At 37.5% G+C, this 18,392-nt stretch overlaps 1 protein-coding gene across 1 annotated transcript in view; it reads left to right on the top strand.

Annotated features, from left to right (window-relative positions):
• The window catches only part of LOC129692203 (contactin-6-like), a 344,240-nt gene that overhangs the window by 265,074 nt on the left and 60,774 nt on the right, over nucleotides 1-18,392 (top strand). The window contains exons 10-11 of the mRNA XM_055628432.1: nucleotides 1,319-1,448; nucleotides 3,144-3,294. Of these exons, the coding sequence (XP_055484407.1) occupies nucleotides 1,319-1,448; nucleotides 3,144-3,294 (281 nt within the window). The remainder of the gene's footprint in view (nucleotides 1-1,318; nucleotides 1,449-3,143; nucleotides 3,295-18,392) is intronic.

Here is an 18,392-nt window from a genome sequence, read left to right as displayed (position 1 = left end):
GTGGGAAACTAAGGGTGAACTAATTAAGACTGTAGAAAGTATGAGATCCACTAGGAATAAATAAAATAATCTAAACAGTAATGCACTAAAAAGGTCGCTTCATCATCAAAGCTAATATTTGATAAGCTTTCCTGTGAGTCAGATCTCACGTTCCGCTTCTTTCTATAGATTGTTTTGTCCTCAAAATAATGCAGGAGAGAGGGAAATTATAATTACCAACACTTCACACAGATGGTGGAAGCAGCTTCAGAGAGGCTGAGACGCTTGTCTAACAGCAGCTTTAGCTTTCAGAACAATACCTGTGGGTAGGGCCCAGATGAGGAGCACTTGTGAAGTGAAAACATTTCCCAAGGTTACAAAACTGAGTAGAAGATGTAGTCTACTAAATTTGTCTGATAGGAGGACCTGGAATTTGAGTTAATATGCTCTTGGCTGCTCCTAGGAAAGATGATAACTGCCTCTACTCTCATAAGAAAAGATCTGAGACATTGTACACATTTTCAGTGTGAATATATTTTCTCTTATAGTGTCTATCCCTTGAGAAAACTTTTTCCCTATCACATTCTCCAGATGTATTAATGCTGCATTTTTTTTGCACATGTAGCCATAGCCAGAGTCCTTAAAAATAACATAAACAAAACAAAACAAAACAAAACCTATTATTTGGAAACTAAAAACAAGGCTTTTCTTTGTGCTCAGCTTTGTGAGACTTTCCTCCAGGATGCCTTTGGAATGAGTTCTCTTTTTCTTTGTTTTCCTTAATTCAGGTGTACCTTAGTTGATATTTTTTAGTGGATACATTGAAATGTCTAGGTTACATTAGATTCATGATATTAAGTACTTCACTCTGTGCACTCCCAATTGTAATTTGGTAGCCTAAATGACTCCTGGTAGCAGATGTCAGCTGCTGCGGCAGGTGGACTTAGAGGTAGTGAGAGAAAGGAAGGTTATGACTTTTTTTTTTACCGAAGAATTCAAGCAACACATTTTAAAAACATTCCAAAATGGTGGAATATGCTAAATTATTCTAAATATCATAGAACATACAACCGAATATACCCCATACAGAGAAGGCCAGTTTTCACAGAAGTAAGTTAACTTGGATTATCCCAGCCAAAAAATTGTATCGCAAAAAAATTATACCAGAAACTTTTAATTTTTTTTTTAAACTTTAGAAAACCACTCAGGATCTTAAAATAAAACCCCCAAAAAGTTTCAGTTCTCAGTGACAGGCACAAATGTTGTTCATTAACATATTTTGTAAGAGAATGTTTACATTAACAATGAAACACCATTTCTATGGCTATTCCTTTATTAGGAGAGAATTCAGATTGAAAATGGGACTTTTATCATCACCATGCTGAATGTGTCAGACTCTGGGATGTACCAGTGTGCTGCAGAAAACAAATATCAGACAATTTATGCAAATGCAGAATTGAGAGTTTTAGGTGAGTCATTTATTTATAATAAAAAGTTGAAATAGCACTTTTACAAGCTGTGATTTATATGTCATCTGAACCTGACTTTTTTCTAGTGAACTAGAAATTACTGTCCTTAGAAACAATGAAAATATCTCATTTAGTGTTTTTCAAAAGAAAATGTTATAATTATTATTCTGTTTTGTTAATGCATTGTGATCTAGTCATTAGATAAGCCCAATTCAGAAGAGATTCAACCAACTAACTAGATTCTAGCAGGTGGTCTGCAGTACTAAACAACGGGACACAATAGGAATCTTCTCAGCGACAAATATAAGTAAGCATGAGAAGTGATTTCAGGCACATGAAAGGCAAATGAAAATTTACAGAGACTTAAGACACGGTCACCTACTTTATCTCCTCTCAGATGTGTGAGGGCTGTCAAGTCAGACAATCTAGTGGGGCAGTTACAATGAAAAACCTTTCCAGAAGATGTGCAAATGTGTGGGTTCAAAATGGCCCCTGGTGGCTGCACACATGTTCAAGGCAGGAGCAAAGCAAAATGACATATCCTATCATAGCTGTCTCTTTGATTAAAAAATAGTAATTCCTTAAGTTTCTATAGCAAACACTCTTCATTTACTTAACTAGAACTCTTGCCACATTGCCATGAAAATAATGAAGAAAGCTTGGAACAAGGAAAACATCTCCTTACAGTAGAAAGTACCAAGTTTGGAATACTGTGGAGATTGGCACTTTATGAAATTCAAACAATGGTTTCTGCTTCAATAAATGAGTCTGAGGTATTTCTACCCAGAAGCTGATTACTGATAGGAAGAATGGAAGAAATAAGACAAATAAAGTAAGAGAAAAAATGTTATAGGCTTTTGGCTATCAGGCATCCACTTATTGTTCATTCTTCAACCACTACCATTCTGCCGAAAATTTATTATATACCAGACTCCAAGAATAAAAATACTCAAATGAGAGTAACCTTGACTTTGCTGAATGCATATTTTCACTGACAAAATAGCCAGATTTAAAAGGTGGCTCTTCGTATGGTCAAGAACTGAACTCTTGATATCCAAACACAAGGCAAGCCGAATAGATCCTTAATTGAGAACACTCTTTTCAATCTGGGATCACAAAAGAAAGTTGCAGGGGTCAAATGAAGGCAGAGAAGCAATTCCCGAAAAAGCCAAGAAGGCAGACATCCTGACATACATGAAAATTTAAGTTCACCTGAACTTTAGAAACTGAGATGAGATACACAGATCCAACTTTCAGGAACAAGGAAGGCTTAAGTGCATCCCAGGTCCTCTGTTTGTTCTTGCTTCAGTATTATTTACCCAACTTGGTAGGAACATGACCAAGACTGACAAATGTAAAGTTGTTAAAATTCACTTACATGATCTACTTCCATAGAAAACAGATTATATTTTCCTACCTTAAATTTTCCAGAATTGTGCACAGACTTAAAATACTTCTGATTTGCTTCCCTGATGCAAATCATGTGTATTCATATGTTTTTATTCTATGAATATGTACATATTGTGTGAGTGTGTGTCTGTGTGTGGTATACTTAAACTGGTACTAAACCAGCTTGAGTGTGCTACAACTAATTTTGTATACAAATGTTAAATTTTATCCAGTATACTGTTTTAATCATAAGTTAATGAATAATAATTGAGTGATTTAAAAATTCCATTTTGAATTTTATTTTAGCCTCAGCTCCAGATTTCTCAAAAAAGCCCATTAAAAAAATTTCAGTTGTTCAAGTTGGTGGTGACATTTCTATCGAATGCAAACCAAATGCCTTCCCCAAAGCATCTATTTCCTGGAAAAGAGGGGCAGAGACCCTGAGGCAAAGTAAAAGGTAACATCCTTATTTTATAAACACATTTTTTAATTTATTTTTATTTTTTTTATTTTTTGTATTTTACAATGTGCCTTCTCCCAAACCCAGCTTCTGTCCTCCAGGATAGACTTTCAGTGGAGTCACCCGAGATGCCAACGGTTTTCACATTCTATACACACATAAGTAGCTCTAAAGCTAAAACCTGTTTGTTTAATTTGGGTGCAATATTTTCACTGCACACACTTATAATAGAGGCTTATTTTAAAACATCCTTAAAGAGCGTTTTCTATATTCAGTTTGAAGGCTTTTTCCTGACCCAGCCTGCTGAGAAATCAGTGAGAACATTACACAAAGGCAAGAGACGCTCATATGCACACACCTGGTACTGTGGTTTTTAAATAGTCACACAGGTGTTCACCCCATGACAAAATGAATTCACCACATGAAAAAAAAATGTGGAAGAGTTCATGTAGAGAAGTAACAGCGGTTTCCTTCCAGAATGGAGGCAGCTGAGAAGTCTGAAGTCAGCACGTGAATGTTTTCTAGGACAGCAGAGCAGAACAAGATATTTATTTTTGTCAGTATATAATACTTTTCAGTACATTGTTCTCTACATCCTTGCATATAGAAAGAACAGTGGGACCACAGTGGGCAGCTCTATGCGAATGATGCCCGTGTGTGACTGAATGGTCTTGTTATGAATGAACCGTTGTGCAAATATGAGATCATTGAGCTTTTTAGTATCACATGTAGCAGTGACCCTCATCTGTCAATACAGGACATATGAGAGAAAGGAGTAAAGTGCAGCGAACATGGTTGGAACATGAACAAGGGGATGGGTGGCTAACAAATGATACAAGCCTTATTTGGGGCAGGGGATATGGAGGGGTCACTGAATCAGAGCCTGCTGTCTTCTTACAGATTCAGGTAGTTACAGAGTAGAAAGGATGGGTGAAATTAAAAAAAAAAAAAAGTTTTCTTTTTTGTCCACAGTTGCCATTGCTAGAGGTTACCATGAGGAACTAGGTGAAGAATGTAGGGTAATGGGTAAACATTTTTGCTGAACGATCATTACTTGGGCTCCACTGGCAAGGATTAGTAAAAAATCAGAAAAAGAACATTAGTCCAGAAAGTGGATTACTAGAGTTAAGAAAACTGTCACAGATCAGTTAAAATGGAGAAGCTTTTACCCAGTAGGTTGGCCCTGGCTAACAGACAATTGGTAGTTTTAAAGAAAAGGACAGGAAAGACCGGTGTGTTAGTCCTCACTTCACATGTACAGTTACAGCTTAGTTTCAATCATGTGAATATTGGCAAAGAACCTCTAACCTCTAAGGAATCAAACCTCCACAAGCTGGATGTGAGGGCCTTGATTTGGTATTAGCAGTTCTAATATTGCCTTTGTAGCCAAGAAGGGAAAAAGAATAAAATATAGTGCAACAAAACTGAGGAATTTGCATAGTGTCTGACTGGCTCTCAGGGTTCTATTTGCTGTCTATAGACCTCTCCACATGTCTGATGAAGTGTTTAAAGGGAAGTGTCCTAGTGTTTTCTTCTATTCCTTAGTCTTGCCCTTTATAAAAGCTTTTATGTTTCTGGATTAAAGCCTCTCTAGAATAGAAATACCCTCAGATTTTGAATGAATGAGTCAGAATAGATGAATGTGTTGGGTATTAGAGACTTAGAGGGTTTACTTAGGGAAATGCTTCAAGACAAAGGGACAGGTGCTTCAGAACAGGGGAACAGAAAAGTGAAAGGAACCTGCTGCTGGCCCCTTCTGGGAGATTGCTGCAGGTGCTTCTTTCAGAACACCATATAGTTGCTTTCCAAATGTTTTCTTTCATCCCTAAAATCGAATCAAACTTTAAACACACTGATGTGGAAGAGTACTCCAGACAGAACAAGCCACCACAAAGAACTCTAGGTCTGCAGATCTGGATACACTGATTAGCTCTGCTGTGATAGATAAAAGTGGGTCTGAAATGTGAACCTCAGAACCCAGAGGGCAGGCAGAGATGCTCCTGACCTTTCATGACCTTAAAATGTCAAAACAGAAAGTGTGTAAAGTTACAGAAGCTCACCTGAGAAACTGAGATAGATGGGGGTAGTTGGGAAAGGAATGCCAAAAGCATAAGGAACACTGTATTTTCAAACAGTTTTTTTTTTCTTTCATTTGCTCCAGATAGAATAATTTCAGCCTTGGAATGGTTACTAATGGTCAGATCAGATTCACGCTCACCTTACTGTGGTAAAAGGCATGGTCCCTTCGGTCCATTAAGCTACAAAGAGGCCTCCAAATAGCATCTTCTGCCAGTTCAGATATTTTATGAAACAATTAAACAATAAGAAACAAAAAAATAAGCTCTGAATGTGTATTCTTTAAAAAAAAATGAAGAAATAATTGAGCCCTAACACGATGTAGTAATTACAGGCATCTGTGTCTACCTGATATAGTGTATCCTGAGAAGTAATTTGTAAAGGGCTTGGATCTGGCTTCATGAGACATCATCTCTGCAGGCTTTCTTCCCTGTCCCCTCATCTATTGCCTCTGACCTCACTGGTTTCATTAAGGGTGTGACCTCAAGATGCTTATTGGAAAAAACAGCATCTTATTGCCATTTGTGTTGGCTTAATATATTTATGTGGCCTTGTCATACAGACTTCCAGACAACTTGAAGGTTAAATAAATAAAAAAACTATATTAGAGAAATAACAAAAGATAAGAAAATGGTAGGATGAAAGAGCGAAGAGAAAGGAAAAGTTGAAGGAAATAAATTGAAAGAGAAGGGACCACTAGGATTACTGTTTTCTGGTGTATCAAAGAAGCTGAGTTGATAACCCTACAATGTTTTGCTTTGAGTATTCTTTCAAGAATTTTTTTTTTTTTACCATAGGCCACTTTATGTAAAATGTGTTTGAAAGATAACATTAAAAATATAGATTCTGATGCTCTCTTTACCCCAATCAAGTATAAGGTAGATTTTTTCTTTTATACTAGTAGCCTCACAATGAGATGAGAACTGAATTTTTTTTATATATATAATCAGAACCCACCTTTTCAAACTATTGTTGTTAGTCACAGGACAGATCTTAGAAAAGTAATTGTATTTACCTTGAAAATGGCTATCATAATGGAAAACAATTTTAAGAAAAGAAAACATGCTAATGCTAATGCTAAGTATTGATATGAATTAATTATTATACCTACAGCACAAAAATTAAAATTATTGGATTTAGTATGTGTGTATGGGTCTGTGCTTGTGTCTGAGAGAGAGACACTCACACAGAGGCAGAGACAGAGACAGAAACAAAGACTTTCAAGGAAATTTGAATTGTATTTTTTAAGAGCCAGCAACAGAATATTGTTCATAAAGGATGGCCACAGATTATTTTTAAATCAGAATTTAAAAGTCAAGGGTAATTGTATATGCGAACATTCTATTGAATAGTATGGTTTAAAGGTGAAAGACAGATTATCTAGTTCATTTTCCAATTTGTGTAAGGCCACATCCTGAACTTAAACCCATACCATGGAGTCCTCTTGCATGTTCTTAATGTCACAAAAGTTGATCGTTTCTTTTTAATTAGAAAAAAATATGTATGTAAAACGTTAGACTTCACATGTGCTTGCTAATAAATGACTCACTTGTACGCATAAAAAGAATGAAACAGATATATGAGAACAGTTGAAATTTTCAGTGATTCTAAGGAGAAGCTTTCCAGTTCTTGACTTTGGGAGTACCTATATGAAACCTAGACTTTTTTAGTTTCTGCTATAAAACTTCTATATGGCACTGCCTTGTTTGGTGTTTCATTATCGCTAACTCCTACTGCCAATAAAGTGTAACTACCTGAAGGTTTTTGAGAAAGATTTAAAGAAGCCCATTCAAAGTAATCAAACTGTACTGCCTACTTACAAAAGCGGTGCCAATATATGTGTTTGGACAGTTTCTTTCCTCTTTCACGAATGAAGTGCTTCCATCACAGAACCTGTAGGAGATGAAGTTTATACATTGGAGCCAACTTTCCTCCTTCTATATCCAGGCATTTTGCCTCTCTGGTGATAAAGGAGAATGTTTTGAACCATCCTTTGTTTGAAGTGATGTGGACAAATCCCTTAATCTATTGATTTATTAACTCAAATCAAGCAACAGTTAACAATATGGTTAACATGCTTCTTATTACTTTATGCACTATCATCATAGTCTTGGCTATATTTAGACTTTGGTCTCAACTATAAGAGTTCAAGAACATGAAATTCTGAAAGCAGAAATTTTCCCTCCCCATGGACATGGATTATTGTCTTTAAAGAATCCTAAGGGTGCTTGATTTTTCTGTGGGGAATGAATGGTTATTCAATGTCTGTCTCATTCACTTTATTGATATCACTGAATTAATAACATTGTGTAAGTTAGGCAAAAGACAAAGCATGTATTGCAAAGAGCTCAGTATTGAAATTAGACTGCAGTGGTTCTGATCTCTCTCCTTGAGGAATATCATGTCCTTGAAAAAACTCCAGGAGGCTACTGTTACTTCTTTTAAGTCACTGTACTAATTAAAGATTGATTATTATGTCCACACGATGACTGCCTCTATGGAGATTATGTGGTCAATATCAACAGAAATGAGTGCCAGGCTAGTTACAGTAGTATGGTTTTTGTTGACTCCAGATTCATATATGTCTTAATGATTTACTCAGATGTGTAAGTGACTAAGCTAAAAGGGATTGTTTCTATGAGTTATCTAAGAACATAGCTGATCTGTTTGGGAGCATTCAGACTTTAAGAAGACTTCTGCAATTAGTAGGAAAACCCTGGAAGACTTTGAGCCTTATTCTTTCCCCTAACATGACAGTATAAACACTCAACACGGATAGAACGTGACACAGTCAGTACATATTTTTGTGTCCTGTAATTAATGCAAATTAAAGTTTAATTTCTTTATTTTTTAGAGGTTGTACAATATATAAGCTACTTTTCTTTTATAGTGACAAAACATTATGGCAAAAAACAACTGAGGGAATAGTTTCTTTGGGCTTACAGTTCCAAAGAAAAAGTCCATAGCAAAGCATGGAACCAGTGTCAGGGTTAGAAAGCTGAGAGATCACATCTCCAACCACAAACAGGAAAGCAGAGAGAGGAACCTGGAAATCAGGTGAGGCTATATACTCTTAAAGGGTGCTCGCAATGACATACGTCCAGTAGCAGACTTCTGCTTCCTAAAGCTTTAAAGAGCTGAACCTCTAGAATATACTTCTCACCCCAACTACCACATGCAAGTGAACTAAAACTTTGACTATTAATAAAACCGTGATGTGCTCATTGTTAGTTCTTTCATGGATTTTACAAAAATTCACTCAACACCTATTATAGTCCACTTACTACACTGCACTGTTTGGATAATGTGTTAATCTAGGTAGCTGCAAGTATAGGTCATTCTCTTCGTCCTTTCTTGAGAAACTGTTTTTCCTTAGAGTTATTTGGAGTCAAAGCCCGTGGTTTGGTCCTCAATTTTACTTATTCAGTTGATAGCTTTTAGCAAACCCTTTACTTTCTCTGGTTCTCAGTTGAACCATTTTGAGGAAAATAGTGCTTGTCTCTCATGGAAGGGTGTCTGAGATAAATGTCCTATATAGAAGGACAGGAAGCCTGCCTGTGTTCCAGGACCTCTATGTGTATTTCTAGCAGTCATTTTGCCTGTGCGCTGTTCTGTCTATGCCTGCTTGCAGTTATCAGACAGAAGAGCAACCAACACTTCACCTTGAGAGGTCAAGGTGGATGCTGATGAAGCTCATGTCTTCAAGGCATTCTCAGACCACTGAGGGAATTAATCCTATATCTGCTGGATTTGATTAATCACCTCTTCTCCTGGTAGATATACTTAGCTAGTGACCTGACAGAAATCAAAAGCCCTAAATTCGTCTCCACATGCCCAGCAAGTTGTGGTTACCTATTCTGGGATCAAGTCCTGAATTTAATAACAAATGTTAACCTGCTGAACAGACAGCTCAACAGTGCACTCTGATTGACAACATAAGACACTGCGCATGAATTATCCAACCCTCAGTGGGAGTGCACATAGAAGCTCCAACCCACAAAAACAAATAGAAACAGATCATTAATTTTGTTCTATTATTGGAACAGCCACAATGGAATCCAAAAAGTAACTCAGTGAATTTTTACCGCATTTCCAAATCATAAGAATAAAATAAAGCACAGCTATAGCCATGGAAGTGTACAATGGTTGTGGGACTAACCATTTATGTCAATTCCTAATTGCTAAGAAATGTATCAGACACCTTGCATAACTCAAAACAAACACATTTTTCCATTGTCATATATGACTGAAGATCAGTGCTCTAACAAAGTAAACATTACACTGTTGTCATTTTCCCCAGGTGATCTCAAAGATTCCATACAAAGAAACTCCAGCATTCCCAGGCAAGTTCCCCAGGAAGGAGAAATTTTATCTCATGGTGCTAGGGGTTGGTACTAGAATGTAATCATTCCTCACAGGCTTGAAACAAGAGAACATCTATTCCTTCTGAGATAATTTTTATCACCTTCATTTATTTTTTTAACTCTTTATGAACAAACATCATTGAGTTACTGATTTCATGTACAGTGCCTAACCTGCAGGAGCACCCTTATTTCCTGCATGTATTTGGATGCATGACAAATAGAAATTACTGCGGAAACAATTAAGCCCACTGAGTGTTGTGGAATCATCCTTCTACTGAAAGTGCTGGTTATTCAATATGTTTTGTATTCACCCACCAAACTCAAAGTGGGTCTCTCCATCTTCTGACCACTATACCACCTAGACTTCCCCTCAGGAAGAGGACTGAATTATTGGAAAGGATGAAGGGGAGGATATATGTCAGGGGAAAAAATGGAGGAATGGGAAAGTTGCAGAAAGGGAAAGGAGGACCTGGAAGGACATCTGTGACTCCCACTCTCTGAACAAAGCATTTCTATTAGTGTTCTGCAAAGGGAAACATTACCTGTAGGAATAGTGTCTGAAAGACCATAGCATGGTGTATAACACACACACACACACAGAGAGAGAGAGAGAGAGAGAGAGAGAGAGAGAGAGAGAGAGAAGAGAAGGAGAGGGAAGGGAAGAGAAGAGAAGAGGAAATGAGAGGAGAGGAGAGGAGGGGAGGGGAGGGGAGTGGAGGAGAGGAGAGGAATAAACATATTTTGACTACATTCCTCTCCTGAGTAAAGTACCTGGAAGAGGCAGTGCTTTCATTTAGAGTCAAGGTCCCATTCATATGCCATTGTCTTTTATCCCTGGAAGACTTGAGTGGTTGTCTTCCCTTGTAGGGTATCAATCAGCAATGATCTGGCTACACAGATGTAAGAGTCTCAAACTGTGACTATCCCTGCTAGATGCTTCTCTATATTTTATAACAACTACCTTTTGAGCTATTACTCTACATTTTTTTGCTTTTGCCTAGTCTCTCAAGTGTGCCCTTAATAATAAAATAACCCTTCCATACACACTTTTTCCTTGTTGCTTTAATCATCATCTTGCAAGAGAGAACAAAACAAAACAAAACAAAACAAAACAAAACAAAACAAAACAAAACAAAAGACTTCTCAACAACTTCCTGATTCTTGCAGAGGCTCCTAATAGATGAAGCAAATAAACCTAATTTCATTTTGTATCACCAGCTACTTAATGTGATAGTGTTTAGTCCGTCAGGTAGCATGAGTATCAAGTAGACAAATGAGCCCTATGTTCCCATGTTTAAGGCAGAGTGGCAGTCTGCATAATGCCAGGCTTATTACAGCCTCCCTCCTGTGCTTCCTCTTTGTAATAAAATTTTAAATTGTTCATACTGAACTCCTGAGAGCCTTGTTAAGGTGAGCTTTTCCCAGGGAATACATGTCGAAGATGTCAAGAACCATCTGATATTCTTGCACGTGTCACAGGACAATGTAATAAGCTAAAATCCTCTGTGTGTCCCTGTCCAGCTCGCTCTCCCTTTTCACTTCTATCATCTATTCCTCGTTTCTCTATTTCTACTAGCCTCTATCTGTCTATGTTTCTCAGATTTTTTTATACAATGCATGCAGAACCACCTGCCTGCTATTGTCTAAAAGTAGCTTTCATTCATAAAAGATATAAAGCCTACGGCTGGAGAGCTGTCTTCCTGGGTAAATTCCTTGATGCACAAGTCTGAGGGCATCAGTTTTCATCCCCAGTATCAACCTACAAAGCTAAGAATGTCAGTGTGAATCTGTAACCCCATGTTGGGCATGGGGAATGAAGCCCAGTAGTGCTGGCTAGTCAGTTTAGCCAAAACAGGGAGATTAGGGTTCAATGACAGAATGTCTCTAAAAAACAGAGGTAGAAAACAATAGGGAAATACACAGATAGAATACCTCTGGCCTCTATATTTGCATGAACCTGTTTGTGTACCCACACATATGTATTCACACATGCTTATAACACTGTGCACCCAAACACACAACAGACATTCACACACACACACACACACACACACGGAGAGAGAGAGAGAGAGAGAGAGAGAGAGAGAGAGAGAGAGAGAAATGTAAAACCTCTCATTAAGCCCAGTCTGCATATCTGCAAATGTGAGTATGTATGCTGTCTTCTGGATTCTATCTGCAATGTCCCCCCCCCCATTTTTTTAAACCAACGGAAAATTTGGAAAAATAAGTTCTACCAAATATGTAGCATCTTCTGAAAACTTGAATAGATTTCTGCAGGAGCACATTGGCGAGTCTGACTTTGTAGATTCTGTAAACTCAAAAGTAGCGGCAGAAAATATTTTGAATTTTATCATGTATCCTAAGAACCATGTGAAAAATGCAGATCCCAGAGCTGCACCCAAGGTTTTTATTCTGTAGCTATGAAATTAGGGCAGAGGAGTCTATAGCTTCCAAGACAACAGAATCCAGAATCCAGGATAATCTGAGGCCAGCTTGATACATGATACATCTTCTAATAAAATGGAGACTTCCTTCATGTCATCTTCCTTCTCCCTTAGGGGTCAAATACTGAATGTTCAACTCTTCTTCCTTTGCTACTGTGAAGACACAAGTCCATTGTTGTCTTGGTTTTTGAAAATACAAATCTAATTGGCCTTATAATGATGTCAACTTACTATTAGTGCTCATTTTTCAGTGACATTTATATCTCCAAAATTCATATAAATATTCAGCAGCCATGATTTTATAGACAGAAAAGGTCAATTATTTTTGTAATTTATACAAATGACCTTTTGTTCTTGCCTAGACACTTTTTAAAAAGTGACTGCTGGATATGTTTGAAGTATTATGTTCTTCAAAAGTAGGTAGTTTTATCTTGATTCTGAGAACAAATAAGAATAAATGCAAAGAAGATTGCTATCTATTATGGTATAGTTGAAGAAATAAAAACTAGAACCCGGGTATAAAAATCATCTGTGGTACTGTGCTCAGGATGAGGAGTGAGGCTATCACAGAATTTTGTTACACTTTCATTGTATTTTTCAGGTTTTCTCTTTGTTTTGACATTGAAATTTTAATCTTTCTAAATGATTTTATGTAAGGACACTGTCCTGAAACATACCAGAAAATCAATCTGTCTAATGCACTAAAGGGAGAACCAGTGTCCTTTTCTGTTCCTTTCCCAATTTCACATTCTGTGGTTCAGAGTAGGAGCGAGAATCCCCAAGATCTCCAAGAACTAAAGTTTGACATCTGATGTACAGAGAAGATCTATAATCTTCTTGTCCATCATTACTTTTTAAACTGTTCCTCTATTTATGAGCACAATAGCAAATTAATTTGGCCAGCACTGTGTAGCATGCTGGGATTGGTGTCTGGTGTGAGGGTAAATAGCACCACAGTTATCCGGACAATGAGTCAGATACACCACATGGTACGAAGGCAGTGAGGACAATTCATTGCTTTGTCTAGTAGCATCTCAGAAACATAAATGTTAACTGATGTGGCACTTGAAGGGCAGATTGAATTTTTTCTGCATTTAGGAGAGCTGGGTTTGGGGAATCTTATTAGGTGAACAACTTAATCTGCAGCTTTAAAGTGAGTCTGACATTTGGAGTAGTTGCACCGCATCTCAGAGTTTGGGTATTGACTATCTTTCACTATAAGATGCATTCCCCCAAGGATCATTTATATACAAGAAAGGAAACTAAAATTATTTCATGAGTCATCCAACAGCTAACTGATGGTTTAAAGGCACTTGGTTATACTTAATAATATATCTTTTCTACCTACCTCTGATTAAATTAACCAATGCATCTAGAAATCTATCTTTCCCATACTTGACCCTGACTTTCATCACAGAAGAATGATGATAATGGGAATAGCATCTATTTATATCATGCCCATCATGGAAAGATGGTGTGACAAAATCTTAAATACATCATTTCATGTGATTTTCACAATATATCTATGATAGGTACTTATTTATAGCATTTATTTTTTGGTTAGTGAACATTAAGCCTTAGTGAAGTTAAATATCACACCCACAGTCATATAGCCAATAAATCATGGAAGAGCATTCAGCTCTAGGAAGCTCTGACTCCAAGGTTAAATATAATTGTAACACCACACCACAGACTTTTAATTAGAATTCTGATGACTTATAGTAATAATTTGTTGAACTAAAGGTGACCTTTAATACCATATACATTATTTTTGTTGTTGTTGTTTAGTATTACATTAAAAACTCTTATCACAGTCTCCTGTCTCTCTGTCTCTTTGTCTCTCTCTCTCTCCCTCCCTTTCTTTCTCTTACACACACACACACAGAGAAAGAGAGAATAGTCACACAGAGAACAGCACCACCCACACACACAACAGACATATGCACTGTTTTTATTTATTAAGTGTATCAGATACAGGATTTCTAAATAGAACATTACTACACCATACCTATGTAGATACTCATGCAATTAGAGGCCAGAACCAAAGATGAAGCTCAAGAATCATTCCTCAGAAGATATCCACCTTCTATATTGTTGGGCACAGGATCTCTTCGTGAGGCTTGTGACCTGCTGTGCTCACTGCTTTTGGCACAGTACCCCATGGATCCTTCTGTCTGCAGCTCTAGTGTGGGCACTATAACAACAGACGCACTGTGCCAGCTCTTCTGGTAGCTGCCAGGATGGTGCTCAGGTCTTTGTGCTGTCATGGTAAGCACTTTACCAACTGAGCCCTCTTTCCAGCCCTGGATGTGAATTTTATTAAAACATGCAGCATAATTTTAGTGACATGTTGACATAGAAATGGAAATGTATTACGTGTGGGGGTGTGAATTTCCTCAGCTATGTAAAATAATTAATCTGTGTGTGGAATTGTAAAGAGCATGTGGTCAAGACACAAGAAGTCACATCCATGTTGGTAGTCTAATCTCAGCAACTTTTATAAGCCTAGTTAAATAGTCTCCAAGGAGTACAATCAAGATGGAGCAAAGAGAGACCCAGAGTCAGAAATTCTGCCAGTGTGCCTCTCCTCCAGTGCCACCTTCATGAAGTAAGCATCTTATTTCCCAAGGATTTGTCTTCTGCTATCACCAGATTTTAAGTGGTAAGAGGCAACAAATCACAGCTATTAGTTTCCTCGCTCGGATCCTTCACTATTGTGTATCGTGGAATCTAAGCATTTTAGGGGTGAAATCAGGAATGAAAGGTCATCTGGTTATACTTGAAACTTGTCAATGTCAAACTCAGCTGCAAAGAGAGCTTTTCACATGTAACTTCAAAAAATCTTGATGAGAACACTCAATAATCAGTTCATATGTAAAAACCATAATGAATATGTCCTCGGATGTTCAGATTTATTTCAGTTCTGATTGGTGCCAGTCTCTCCATCTCTTCAGCAGGCCCTTCCCTGACTATTTGTTGGAACATGCATTTTCTTTTTCTTTTCTTTTCTTTTTTTTTTTTTTAATTTTGTGTTCCCATGGTATTTGGTTTGGTTGGTTGGTTGCTGTGTACTTTGTCACCTTGTAGGTTTCCATCTTCTTTTTCAGGTTGCTGGGTGGTGAAACATAGATATGCTTGCCTAAGAATCCATATCATGTTCCTTCCATGTTTTTTCAGAAAGCCTCCCTATTCCAGACATTACCACAAATATGGACATTCTTCTTATCTAACTTTTCTGATCAACAGCTAAGTGTTCTTAGGCATATTTCATTTTTTTATTTCTTATTTATTACAATTTACTCACTTTGTATCCCAGCTGTAGCCCCTCCCTCATCCCCTCTCAATCCCACCTTTCTTCCTTCTTTTCCTCCTGTGCTCCTTCCCCAGTCCACTGATAGGTGAGGTCCTCCTCTCCTTCAATCTGACCAGAGCCTATCAGTCTCAACAGGACTGTGTGCATTGTCTTCCTCTGTAGCCTGGTAAGGCTGCTCACAACTCAGGGGAATGTGATTAAAGAGCCAGCCACTGAGTTCATGTCAGAGTCAGTAACTGTTCCCCTTACTAGGATACCCACTTGGACACTGAGTTGCCATGGGCTACATCTGTGCAAGGGTTCTAGTTTATTTCCATGCACAGTCCTTGGCTGAAGTATCAGTCTCAGAAAAGACCCCTGGGCCCAGATTTTTTTTTGGTCCTATTGTTCTCCTTGTGGAGCTCTACTTCTCTCTAGGTCTTTATATCGCTGCCTACTTTCATAAGATTCTCTGCACTCTGTCCAAGGTTTTGCTCTGATTCTCATCTGTCAGAAACAGGGTTCATGAAGATCCTTTCCCAGTCTGTAGGCTGCTGTTTGGTTCTGAAGACAGTGTTCTTTGTCTTACAAAAGTTTTTCAGTTTTATGAGGTCCCATTTATTGATTGTTGATCTAAGAGCCTGTGCTGTTGGTATTCTGTTCAGGAAGTTGTCTCCTGTGCCAATAAGGCCAAGGCTCTTCCCCAATTTTTCTTCTAGTAGATACAGTGTGTCTGTTTTATTGTTGCGGTCTTTGATCCACTTGGACTTTAGTTTTGTGCAGGGCGATAAGTATGCATGTATTTTCATTGTTCTACATGTAGACACCCAGTTAGACCAGCAACATTTGCAGATTCTCTTTTTTCCATTGGATGGTTTTGACATCTTTGTCAAAATTCAGGTGACTGTAGTGTGTGGGTTTACTTCTCGGTCTTCTATTAGATTCCATTGATCCAGCATTCTGTTTCTATGCTAGTACCACACAGTTTTTATTACTTTTGCTCTATATTCAGTTTGATATCAGGGATGTACATACCTTCATAAGATCTTTTATTGTAGAGCACTGTTTTAGGAATTCTGGGTTTCTTGTTATTACATGTGAAATTGAGAATTTTTCTTTCAAGTTTTGTAGAGAATTGTGTTGGTAATTTGATGGGAATTGCATTGAATCTATAGATTGCTTTCGGTAAGAAGGCCATTGTTATTATGTCAATCCTGCCAAGCCATGAGCATGGGAGATCTTTATATCTTCTGATATCTCTTCTATTTCTTTCTTTAGAGACTTGAAGTTTTGTTCATACAAGCCTTTGACTTGCTTGGTTAAAGTTACAGCATGGTTCTCTATGTCTTTTGTGGCTATTGTGAAATGTGTTGTTTCCCTAATTTCTTTCTCATCCCATTTGTCTTTTGTATACAGATGGACTACTGATTTTCTTTTTTGAGTTAATTTTGTATCCAGCCACTTTGCTGAAGGTGTTTATCAGCTGTAGCAGTTCTCTGGTAGAGTTTTTGGGGTCACTCAGGTATACTATCATATCATCTGCAAATAGTGATAATTTGACTTCTTCCTTTCTAATTTGTATCCCCTTGTTATCCTTCAATTGTCTTATTGTTCTAGCAAGGACTTCCAGAACTATGTTGAAGAGATATGCAGAGAGTGGGGAGCCCTGCCTTATCCCCGATTTCAGTAGGATTGATTTATGTTTCTCTCTTTTTAGTTTTATGTTGGCTATAAGCTCACTGTATATTGCTTTTACCATGTTTAGGTATGTGTCTCAGGCATATTTCAGTGGGTTAATTTAGTTGAGCTTTCCATCTGATGGGTTTAATGGATATTAAGTCACATTTTTAAACATTTTATGGAAGGCAGCCTACAATTGGCACTCTTGGCATGCCATTGGGATAAAAAACACATCATGACACCAAATTATTATGTTATTTAGACATTTCTGTTACATGTCATCTCTTAATCTGTGTCTTGATTCATGCATCTGGGTTTGTGTTCTGTGTTAGACACTACAAAGCTGTTCCTTAAATTATGTCTGTATATTAAACACAAAGACAAATTTGAATAGATCCCCAAATCTGGATATCCATTTCTTTGTTTTTCCCTTGTTACATAGGGGCATTAAACAAGGAGTAGACTTTAAATCTTTTCACAGTTCACACTCATAATTATTCATTAGGCACAAAGAAGAATTAAATATTAGATACAGTCAGGAGAAATATCTTTATTAAAAATAAAATAGAGTGAATATAGTACAGTGAATTTCTTAGCTCTAGTCAAAACTTCTAAGTAATACTTTTCAAACTAGAGACTTTCCATTATGTGTATAAAAACCCCGAATCACGTTTTGGATAGTTAGTTCATAGAAAGTATATCCCCAGCTATTTAAACGGTATATAGTATGAATTTTCTTGTCTGCTGTGAGAAAGATTATAGAAAATAAATGGACCTGGTCACACAGTCCTGTAATCCTGATTCCTCAAGAGCCTAAGGCAGGAGAAAGCTGAATTCACAGTCAGCCTGAACTGCACAACAAGCTTAAGGCCAGCCTGTTGTTGTTGTTAAAAAATTGGAAAAGGGGGGATGGGAGGATCAGGATTTAGCTTCCTGATAGAGCCCTTGCCTAGCATGCATGGGTCCCTAAGTTCATGCCCAGGCACATAAAGAAATTCAAGAATGTTTATTTCTCTTTTATGCACTGTAAAACACCCTGCTTCTTGAGATTTGGTGTCGCTTCTATTAACAGTGACTCTTTTCATAGATTTTCATTTTGGTATTCCTTCCTTCCTTCCCCGTGTCCCCTCACTATCCGGTAAACTTAGTCATATATGACTAACTTAACTCAGTATACAGGGTCTGAGAATCCCCTAAGATAGAGGCCAAAAGAATACAAGAGGTATCATCAAAACACTT

Source organism: Psammomys obesus, unplaced genomic scaffold (assembly GCF_907164565.1).
Source record: "Psammomys obesus unplaced genomic scaffold, mPsaObe1.curated_primary_1811, whole genome shotgun sequence".
NCBI classification, from domain to species: domain Eukaryota; kingdom Metazoa; phylum Chordata; class Mammalia; order Rodentia; family Muridae; genus Psammomys; species Psammomys obesus.
Note: the sequence above shows the minus strand (reverse complement) of the source record. Positions and strands in the feature narration are given on the sequence as shown.